The sequence below is a fragment of the Malus sylvestris genome, chromosome 10 (assembly GCF_916048215.2).
Source record: "Malus sylvestris chromosome 10, drMalSylv7.2, whole genome shotgun sequence".
NCBI lineage: Eukaryota > Viridiplantae > Streptophyta > Magnoliopsida > Rosales > Rosaceae > Malus > Malus sylvestris.
Genome location: NC_062269.1, coordinates 27,486,699 through 27,498,514, shown reverse-complemented (window position 1 = coordinate 27,498,514; position 11,816 = coordinate 27,486,699). Strand labels below are relative to the sequence as shown.

The window sequence follows — 11,816 nt, the reverse complement described above, 5'->3', positions numbered from 1 at the left end:
TGAATACGACTCTCACACTTCTTCTACTGTATAAAGAGGATTAGATTTCAAACTTTTCTTCTCTAACAACTCAAATGTACTTGAATTTTGAATGATGAATTATGTTTTAAAATGTATAGTTTTGTTGCTATATACATTTCTATTTGCCGTATATATAGCGTATCGTATCTTAAGTTTTAGAGATTTTCTGTATCGCCGTATCGTGTCATGTCGTATCGTATCATATCGCTGTATCCGAATCTCTATCCATGCTTCATAGCAGCTACTAAATTTGCAAACAAACATTTACTTGTGGCTGTGGAAGCTTCTGTTTTTTGTGTGATTGCCTGCAGCGCCTCCCTCTTTGATATGGTTGGTCTAGGTGTTTCTGATTAACCCTAATTATATATTCTGCGGCATATGTTAAACATAAATAACCTCGATCGACTGGAGCAAAGCTTGATCTAAACAAAATAATAATGACAATTCGAGGCTACAGATTGCAAATATCGAAGTTTTAAGCAATCTGTTTTATTATAAATATAACTGTATTTAGTTTTCATTAGAGCCTGTATGAAAAGCACCCTATCTGCTTCCTTAATATCTTTGCTTAATTACAACATTTTTCTTAACCAATACCTCATGATAACCTGGTTTTCTCTGCTAATTGTGCTAGCAGTAGTTGTCACAAAGAATGATTTAGGTGAGGCAGCTGAGGATAATGTTAGTTTTGACCAAAACTATACGTCTTCAAATATTCATATTGATCATTTCTTGAAATTAAACCAAGGAAGAGATGTTCAGCCTTCTTTGGACAAAACTACAGATTCTAATTCTATTTCTCTTTTCACATTTTGGGGTAACTGAACATCTGAACACAATTGTCAATTTTATTCATGACAAAACCAAATGAGGTTACTACTTCATCAAAACTTTTGATTCCACTTGTTTAAGACCATAAATAGATTTGTTCAACTTGCATACCATGTTCTTATTCCCTCTTTTAATAAACCCTGGTTGTTGAACCATGTAAATGTCTTCATTTAAACTGTCATTGAGAAAATCAGTTTTTTAACTTTTTACATCCATTTGATGTAGTTCAAGATTAAAATGAGCTCTCGGAAAATGTCTCATTATAACCCAATACTTCCTTTTGAGTGAATCCCCTAGCAAACAAGTCTGGCCTTATGACTTTCGATTCTTTGTTGTGACTCACTTTTGGTTTTAAAAACACATTTACATTCAATTGGCTCGATCTTAGGATGAAGAGTTTCTGTATCCAAACTTTGTTTGCGGTCCATTTTCAACAGAGAACATGTGGTAGTCTTTACTCTTTTCTATTTATTAATGACTTTCCACGGTTCACTTATCTTTATTTAATTTCCGAAAAAGTCCCAAGTTTGCAATTGTTTTAAAGGAAAACTAATGAAAAGGGTTTGAAAACTTTGAGTTTTAACGATAATGACAAAATAAAAGGTAAAGTGAATAGTACCAGGATTGACTTTTTAGTGTAAAAATATGGTTTTTCATTAAAGTGAACAGTACCGGGAGTTTTTCGTTAAAGTTCCCTTATTTTAAAATCTTTAAACTTTAGACTGAAAGTTGAAAAACAGTTAAAAAAGACTAGCTCGGGAATGACAAATTCTTCAAGTAAGCTGAAAAGCAATTTGAGGGAGTTGGTGCGGTATTCGAAGTTTAAGTAGCTTTGGTACGGGCAAGAGAAAGGAGCCTCTTTTCCTCCTGCCCAGCTCCATTCAAATTTTAAGCCTATTCCAAAACTAAGATTAAACGAACATTATGAGTGATGTCTCCAAGAAAAAAACCAAAAGGAGAACTTAAACATAGGTCCCTTACATTGGGCCATCACAACCTCCAACTCCCGCCACCCGTACTTGCCTAGGTTTACATAATTGGCTGTCGGTGTCGTCATAGGGAGAAATTGGGCAATCCCTGTCCCAGTGAAGACCATCTTCCAAACAATGAAAGCAATATTTTTCCTCAGCACGTCCTTCCCAGTTATCGCGGCCAGGGTGCCCACCAATCTTACCACACATCGTACAAACCATTCCATGGCGAGGGCCAATAGTAGTGCCGTCTGGGACATGCTTCAGGTTCGGGCATTTGTCACTCCAGTGCACATCCTCCTTCAGGCAAACTGCACAGCGACCGAAAGCAGGACGTTCAGTTCTGATAAGTGAAAGAAAATAAATGTACAGAAAACTGTTAGAGTTGCTGCTTTATATATAGCAGTATGTAATTCTTCCCCTTTCCAATAAAATCAAATCTTCATCCATTTTCTTCTCTTCTGCTCTCTTTCTCTTTCTCTCTAAAGTCCGTGTTCTTAAACCCTTAATTTTCTTCAAGTGTGTTAGTTTCTCAACTGTTAATATGATATCGAGCCAACGATTCTGCTGTGGTTCATCGGAGTTTTGGGTCCTCTGACGGCTTTCTGGGTTAGTTCTTGGAAGTTTTTTGATTGGTGATTTCAATGGGTTCTGTGGCGATTGGCGACTGCAACGGGTTTTGATTGGCAATTTCAATGGGTTATGTTTCTGGAGAATTAAAACTTGAATCAGGTGATATCGTTATCGTTCTTCTGTTTCTCTTGCATTTCTTTGTGGAATATGGATTCTTGGTTCTGGGTTCATCCTAAATCTTGTAGTTTAGTATATGATTTCTGAGTTGCTTAGTAAATAGAGTTGTGGGCACGAAGCGATTGATTGATAATCTTGAGATTCTTGTAGTTGTTTGATTGAAGGCTCGAAGCCATTTCTGTGAAGATTCTTGTTTGATTGAGGGCACGAAGCTATTTCTATTAAGATTCTTGTAGTTGTTTGATTGAAGGCACGAAGCCATTTCTGTTGTAGTCTAGTAAATTGGCAAGACTTGTTGGCACAAAGCCATTTCTGTCTGATTCTTGAAAACTTTTGTAATTGTTTGAGGTTCTTTTATAACAATGGCGTCATCATCATCATCAGTGAAAATAGAAGGGCTGCTGGGAATGTTAACTATAAAGTTAACTGATAAGAATTTTTCGAAGTGGGTTTTTCAATTCAAGTCTGTTCTAAAAGGATACAAATTGTTTGATCACTTTGATGGTACTGCGATTTGTCCACCAAAGTTTGTTATACACACTGAACATGGGGTTACAAATGAAGTCACCAATGCTTTTCTTGAATGGAAATCAACTGATTTGGCACTATTGAGTCTGCTTATTGCAACAGTATCTGATGAATCTATAGAGCATGTTTTGGGATGTAAAACTGCACATGAGGCGTGGACTAATCTACAAGATCGATATGCTTTCATCTCTAAAGCAAGGGTGAACACACTTAAGACAGAATTTCAAACTATACAAAAAGGGGCTGATTCAATTGAACAATATATGGCTAGGCTCAAGAATATTAAAGAACAGTTGCTGACTGCTGGGGAATTTGTTTCTGATAATGATTTTATTGTTGCTGCTCTGTCTGGTTTACCAAGGGAGTATTCGACCATAAGAACTGTGATACTTACAAGAGATACTGCAATTTCTTTGAGAGAGTTCAGGGAACAGTTACTTTGTGCAGAAAGAGAGAATGAGTCTATGGTCAATAGTCCCTCGAATAATTTTTCTGGTTTGTATATGCAAGGATCTGTTGGTTCACCAATGTCACAAAGTTCTGGTATGTCACAGAGCTCTGGAATGTCACAAGGATCTTCAAGTCATTCTGCTGGTGTACCATTTTCTACTGGTGGTACCATTACAAGAGTTCAAAATGGTAATTCTAGATTTGGGGTGCCATCTGCACCTTATCCACAACATGGTCCACCTGTGCAATATCCTGCCATTCCAAATGTGGCATCTCAAACATATGCATCTATGTCATTTCCACAACACGGTTATTCTCCATATTTGGGCAGTCAATATATGGAAGCTCCACCATTCCTTGCGCCACTATTACCAGATTTTTCAAATAGTTATGGCTTTGTTGGACATGATGGTCCACCAAGGCATTTTCCACCCTCTAATAGTGGGAATTCAAACATCAGAACAAGACAATATTATGGAACAAGGTCAAATGGTAATGGAACCTACAAGTCATCAAATGGAAGAGGTCAGATTTTTAGCAACAGACAGTCAACTGGAACATGGCAAACTTGGGCTGGAAATACAGAAGCAAGGACAAACATTGTACCTGAATGTCAAATATGTTCAAAGAGGGGACATACAGCACCAAATTGTTGGAAGAGGTCAACTAATCCTAGCTCTGTGGGACATGTCATGGAGTGTCAAATCTGTGGAAAAAGAGGTCATAGTGCTCTAGATTGTCATCATAGAAACAACTTTGCATATCAAGGTTCTGCACCTTCTCCTTCCCTAAGTGCAATGCAAGCTCAAGCTCCCCAATCTTTTCAAGCACCACAAACCTTTCAAGCATCACAGTCATTTCTTCATGTGCCAACAATTGCTGTCAGTTTATTATCAGTGAAACAATTATGCAAAGACAATTATTGTTGGTTCATTTGTGATGATACTAATTTTTATGTGCAGGACAAGGTAACCAAGGCTGTAATCTACCAAGGAAGGAGTAATGATGGTGAGTTGTTTCGGATTCCAACAAAGCTACTTACAAAAGGTGCAGTGTCTTCAGCAAAGAATTTGATGGGGTTGCTTGGTCAAAAGGTGAAGTCTACATTGTGGCATCAAAGGTGTGGTCATCCTAGCAATGAAGTACTGTCTACAATGTTGAAAATTTCTGATATAGTTAGCTCTGTTGATGATAAACAGCATCTGTGCTCAGCTTGTATTTCTAGGAAAATGTCCAGATTACCATTTGTAGAAAGAACAGAGTCTTGTATTTTTCCTTTTCAAAAGATACATTCTGACCTTTGGGGTCCTTCACCTACAAAGTCTATAGTGGGTTACAAATACTATGTGAGTTTTGTTGATGAGTTTACCAGATATGTATGGATATACCCATTGATAAATAAATCAGAAGTATTTGATGTGTTTCAAAAATTTTATAGTCTTGTTCTTACTCAGTTTAGTACCAGTATTAAATGTCTACAAACAGATTTGATCAATTTCTAAAAAATAAAGGTATTGTTCATATGGTTTCATGCCCATATACCCTTCAGCAAAATGGAATTGATGAGAGGAAGCACAGACACATTGTGGAAACTGCAATAACATTATTAACCACTGCACAAATGCCTCAAGAGCTATGGTATCATGCATGTGCTCATTCTGTCTTCCTTATAAACAGAATGTCATGTAAGGTTTTAGGAATGCAGTCACCTTATCAACAATTATTTGGGTGTAAACCACAACTGCAGGGTTTAAAAGTTTTTGGGACAGCAGTATACCCTTATATTATACCCTATACAGAACATAAGTTACAACCATGAGCTTCATTGTGTGTGTTTGTTGGATATGCTATTGGTTATAAGGGAGTAGTATGCTATCACATACCATCACACAGATTCATTATTTCCAAACATGTGATACACAATGAAGATGTGTTTCCATTCAAGTCTCCACTGTCTGTCTCCAAAAATCAAATCTCTTATCATGTTCAAGTATCCACAGTATCAAATGTTGCACTTATAGTTACTTTACCAAATCAGTTAATGCGTAGAAGATCAGAGTCTCAATCTTTGAATTTAAATCATAGTAGCATGGATATGACTTCCTCTCACTCTTCAATCGGTTCTGATAGAAATTTGTCTGCAACAAGGAGTCATTCTGCTACGTAAGCATCTGAAACAACTCACTCATCAAACTCACCTTCATTTACAGCCCCAATATTACCTGTCCTAGATCCTGCACAATTCAAGGTACTTTTTCCTTTTGATTCACTTACATCCAGTAGTTCTGTACAATCTGATATGCCTTAGCAGAAGATACAAACAAGATTGCAAACTGGAACTATTTCAAAAAGAAATTATGCAAATTCCTTAGCAACCTTCCCTGAGTTACAATCACTCAAGCTTGATACTCAAGATACTTGTTATAATGGTTTTTCTCTTCTTGCACACAGTACTGATATAGCAGAACCAACTTCATTTTGAAGTGCAACAACCAATAGTCATTGGCAAGATGCCATGCAAGAAGAATTTGATGCTTTAAAAAATCAAGGTACTTGGGTGTTGGTACCTCCACCAACTCACAGATCTGTCATTGGCAGCAAATGGGTGTACAAATTGAAGAAAAATCCTGATGGAACAATTTCAAGGTACAAAGCTCGATTGGTAGCATAAGGATATACTCAAGAACTTAGCTTAGACTATTTTGAAACGTTTAGTCCAGTTGTGAGACATACAACTGTTAGGATTATTATTTCACTTGCAGTAAGTAACAATTGGGAGTTGAGGCAGCTTGACATTAAAAATGCATTTCTACATGGAGAATTAGAAGATGTGGTGTACATGAAACAGCCTCAGGGTTTTGTGGATCCTATACATCCAGAGTATGTTTGCAAGTTAGTAAAGTCTTTATATGGATTGAAGCAGGCACCAAGAGCCTGGAATGCAAAATTCACAGGCTATTTACCTGCTATGGGGTTCCGTATGTCACAATCCGATAATAGTTTGTTTGTGGATGACAGTATCTTGACAAGATCCAATTATGTGAAAGTTCAAGCTGTTATTCAAGAACTTAGTGAAGTCTTTGAACTTAAAGATATGGGAAGGCTGTCTTGCTTTCTGGGATTCCAGATACAATATAAGGAGAATGGAGATATATTCATTAATCAGTCCAAGTATGCAAAAGACTTAATACATAAAGCTGGAATGGATAGTTGTAGGCCAACTACAACTCCATGCAAGCCACATTCTCAAGTACTAGCATCTGAAGGAACACCTTTATCAGATCCAACTGTGTACAGAAGTTTAGTTGATGCCCTACAATACTTAACCTTCACTAGACTAGATTTAGCTTATGCTGTCAATCTAGCATGCCAGTACATGACTACTCCCACAGATGTACATTTCGGTCTTGTTAAAAGGATCTTGAGATATGTTCAGGGTGCTATTCAATGTGGTTTAACTTTTTCAGCATCAATAGATCAGTCCATAACTGCATTCTCAGATTCTGATTGGGCAGCCGATCCAAATACAAGAAGATCGGTTACTGGTTTTGGAGTCTATATGGGAAATAATCCAATTTCTTGGCAGTCAAAGAAGCAAGCTTCAGTTTCTCGAAGTTATACTGAAGCAGAATACAAGTCTTTAGCTCATTGTGCTGCAGATATAGTGTGGATTAGACTTCTGTTGAAAGACTTACATCAATGCATTCCAGATCCTCCCGTGCTACATTGTGATAACCTATCAGCTTTAGCCTTGTATTCCAATCCAGTGTTTCACACTAGGATCAAGCATCTTGACACAGATTTTCACTTTGTCAGGGAGAAAGTGCAAAGGGAAGATCTCATTGTCCAATACATTCCAACCGAGGAACAAACAGCAGACAATTTAACAAAAGGATTACATGGACCACCATTTGTCAAACATTGCTGCAATCTCAAGCTGGGTTTCCCCATTTGAGATTGAGGGGGATGATAAGTGAAAGAAAATAAATGTACAGATGTCATAATTGTATTGGACCTTGTCCATGTCGGCTAAAACAGAAAATTATTAGAGTTGCTGCTTTATATATAGCAGTATGTAATTCTTTCCCTTTCCAATAAAATCGAATCTTCATCCATTTTCTTCTCTCTTTCTCTCTAAAGTCCGTGTTCTTAAACCCTTAATTTTCTTCAAGTGTGTTAGTTTCTCAACTGTTAATAAGTTCGAGTTGCGCCACCTGTGTTTTCCAGTTTGAGTTGAAGTTTAGCCAATGACTCTCCAAGTTCCTGCTTTTCTGTAAGGTGTACATCGCTACGGCTACCTGTTTTCATTGCAGCGGAATAATCACTACTTTGCTGATGCTAACTAATGAAACGGAATAGTCAGAAAAGCCTTATACCAACGTCTAAAGCTTACAAAAAGTTGGAAATTAAGCCTATATAAACCGAGAACAAAACATTAGATTTCTCTATTTCTTGATTTCCACCTTAATTACCCGCTCGCTCACTCACCCGCGGGAGGAACTGTAACCTGTCTCTGGACGTGGGTTTCCAGCCATTCCCTCTCTCTCAAATAAAATCAAAAGGAGGTCTCCGTAATATAACACAATAAAACCCATCCAGTTGCAGATTTTCACCAAAACAATAAAAAAAGAAAATTATAAAGCGAAACGAAAAAAAAAAAAAGATTATCTTATTCCCCTCCCCGGCGGTCACGAATTAGGCCTAAACCCTAAAAATGAAAATCATACCTTCAGAATTCTCACCTTCTCCAAGAATTTCTTTCGTCTTCCGATTTCCCATCTTCGGTATTACGCTCTCCATCTTCATCAAAGAGAAAGAGGGAGAGATCGCAAAGAGAAATTGCTTTTAGGGTTTCGGCGCTATTAGGGTTGAGACCGTGAAAGGCAGAGTGTGTCCGGTATTGTGGTTTATTTGTTTATACAGATGAGACATAAACCGACGTCGCAAGTGATCTGGATCCTGGGCCAACTCACCCTTTTTTTCTTAAAAAAACAGGGAAGACTGGTGGTAAACCACTGTTATCCACCACTTTCTAGCCCAAAAAGAACATGGAAAATTTCATCCTGGTCGTGGTTAGGGTCAAGCAGACTCACCAATTTGGAACATCGAACCCGGACCTCCCACATTTTTTTGTTTATTAGGAAGCCATAGTCCGCACCGGGCCACTTGTTGTGGCTCTGCCAACTTACCCCCTTAGTTATATATAATGTGACAATATACACCTTACGGTCTATTAAAAAAATCGCTTTTAACGAATTTTTCTTTAATTAAAAAAAAAATCACTGAATGCCCATTTTCTGAGAAAAACTTGTGTAAGGCTCTGTTATAAATTTAGCAAGACATGCTTGATGCTTCAAACTTAAAAGGCAGTAGAGGAGTTGCCCAAGCGCATGTGTAGGACTTTTGCGGTAGGATTGGATTCAAGAGTCATTTTCTTGCTTTTTCTTCCCTCCTTCCGGTGATCTGTACTTTCTATCAAAAAGAAGTTTTTGGGGAATTCTGATTGGATTTGATTCTTTGTAAATCTTATCCACTAATAAGTATAAGAGTCAACCAAACTTTGACTATGCGGGTTGGTTTGAGAAGTTCTTCAGTCCGGGCAAAAACATTTAATTGTTCGACCGAAGCCCCATCGGATAGGACCATGAGGAGTTGGGTGAGCTTGAAATATAGGGGCAGTTGGTTCACATGGAATGTTTTTGTGTCTCAAGTGGATGTGTGAGGCAAGCTTGAACTATAAGGATGATCGTTTAGGGATCGTTTCTTGATGGATGAGATTACTGAAGTTTTTAATTATCTTTTGGTGAGACCCTAATTACTTGGATTGTTTTGGTGCATACATATTCGGTGCAAATTAAAAAATTACATGAGGAGAAAAAAGAAAGACATGAAATGAAAATGGAGCTTATTAATAAGAAAGTTAAGCACGATAAAAAGAAATTTTGACTTAAGCCACTAGTAGAAAAAACAGCTTGCGCGACGATATTTTGCACAACGAAACACATATTTCGTCGCGCAAAATAGAAAAGATAGGAAAAAAAAATATTGCGCAACGAAATTAATCGTCGCGCAAGAACACTTAGTGCGACGAATAATTGTTGACGTCGCGTAAAGTCAGCAAGAAAATGCTGGGAAATTTTGTTTGGTGTTAAAACTTGCGCGACGAACAGTTGGTTGCGCAAGTTCCTGTCAGTTTTGACAATTTACTGCAAGTGAATTAGAGGAATTAATACGGCATTTAATACTGGTGTTTGTGCGACAAAGTTTTCGTCCCGCAAAGGTCCTAATCTTCCTATAAATATGCGTTTCTGCTGTCTTGATTCTTCATAATTATATTCTTCTTATTCTTCAAAATTCTGTTCGTGTTGGGATGGCGGATAAAAACAAGGATGAGAATGTACGCGACACCAACCCGCATGATTTGATGGAACATTTTGAGTTTGCTCATGCGATCGCTGTAGCAATGGGGAATAATTGTACCACTGCTAAGTGGCGTTCTTGGGAAGATGTGCCCGGGAATGTGAAGAAGGCTGTGATTGGTGAACTATTAGTAAGTATATTGTTGATAGATTAATAATTAAGTTTGTGAAATTTTTAGTTATATGTTGGAATTAATTATTTGGATATATATATATATATAACAGTGTAAGCACACTCTTGATGATGATACGAACAAGCAATTGATGAAGTTGATGGATAATGCATTGGAGGGAGGTTACAATCGATGGCATTATGAAGTCTTGCGGAATGGACCAGGACCATCCAAATAGTAGTTTTAAATTTATGTTTTGTATGACAATATTTAAATTTAAGGTTTTTTTTTATTTTTTATTTATTTTATAAGTTATGTATTTGGACTTAATTAGGTTTCAATTTCTGTTGGGTTTTTTTTTTATTGAAACCTAATGTAAGCACCCTATCCTCGGTTTATGTGTGTCTTCAATCTTCAATAAATATCGTACTTATGCTGAAAATAATTGTATGGATTAAGGCATTAATTATATATAGAATAAATATTTAAGGTATTAATTGTTTATAGAATAATATTTCAGGTATTAATTATTTATAGAATAAATATTTAAAGTATTAATTATTTTTAGAATAAATATTGAAGGTATTAAATATTTTCTGAATATTTGTTTGTAATTATAAAGTTTACGTAAACATAGATATCTATGTTTATGTAAATTTTATAATTACAATTATTTTATTCGTCCCGTAAGACATATTTGCACGACGAAACCCTTTGTTTGTTGTGCTAAGCACGGTCAAACCTTTCTATTTATTGCGCATTTATGACGCATTTTGAGCGACGAACTGAGTGATTTGTGCAACGAACAAATTCGTCACGCAAAGTTGTCCCTAGCCCTATATAAACACAGTTTCAAAGCCCTATTTTCAAAATTTATTTGCTTAAAAAAGAATGGCTGATTTTGGAGAAGTTTCTGGCTAAAAGAAACTTGTAGTGCGATTAGAGAGGTATTGACGGAAGTAAGTGTCGTACTTTGAAGGCAAAAATATGGCTGAGGCGTACGCCGAATTTAAGTATGACATTGGGAATTTGGTGCAAAGGGATTGTTCTGCCAAGTTTGAGTCTTGGAAAAAGGTCCCTGAAGAGTTGAAGAAGTTCATCCTGGGAGAGTTATTGGTAAGTTTGTAGTAAATAATGAACAATTATTTTTGTTAAAACGTAATATTTTTTAAGTTACTAGTTTATTGTTATTGGCATTAATGTAGGATCATTGGAATGTTGATGAAATCGATGAGAAGCAACGGATTTATGTGGATAGGCTTTTCGAGCAAAGTTTCCGGCAATTGAAGTTTGATGTGTTGCGGGCGAGGGAGGATTGAAGTTAATGAGGGTTGTTTTTTTATTTTTTTATTTTTTTTAAAATAAGATTTTGTGGACTTTATATTTAATTTAATGAATAAATATATGTTATGTGGATGAGTATTAATATTTGCATTAATTATAAATTCTATTTGGGATAGTAAATTAGTTTTGTTAATTAATTTAATGTTTAATTAGGTTTGAGTTTTTGATTTATAATAAAATAAAAATTTACAATACATACAAATAAAAAAGAAAAACATAAAAAAATTAAAAAATATGCATTGCGCGACGATACATTGTTTCGTCGCACAATGTGTTGAAAAGAATAAATTGTAAAGTAAAGGAAATAAAATTAAAAAATGGTAAAATTGCGCGACGAAGATCATCTTAGTCACTCAATGTGTGTTTGCGCGACGAATACCTTGTTCATC

General features: G+C 36.3%; 1 protein-coding gene and 1 pseudogene across 1 annotated transcript; one reads left to right on the top strand and one right to left on the bottom strand.

Moving 5' to 3' along the window:
* Positions 1–1,640: 1,640 nt before the first annotated feature.
* On the bottom strand, positions 1,641–8,487 carry LOC126587608 (uncharacterized; annotated as a pseudogene).
* Positions 2,100–4,626, top strand: LOC126587599 (uncharacterized). Its single transcript, XM_050252683.1, has 2 exons — positions 2,100–4,319; positions 4,514–4,626. Exons 1-2 carry the CDS (start codon positions 2,936–2,938, stop codon positions 4,552–4,554), a joined length of 1,425 nt encoding a protein of 474 aa, XP_050108640.1. The 5' UTR covers positions 2,100–2,935; the 3' UTR covers positions 4,555–4,626.
* Positions 8,488–11,816: the final 3,329 nt, after the last annotated feature.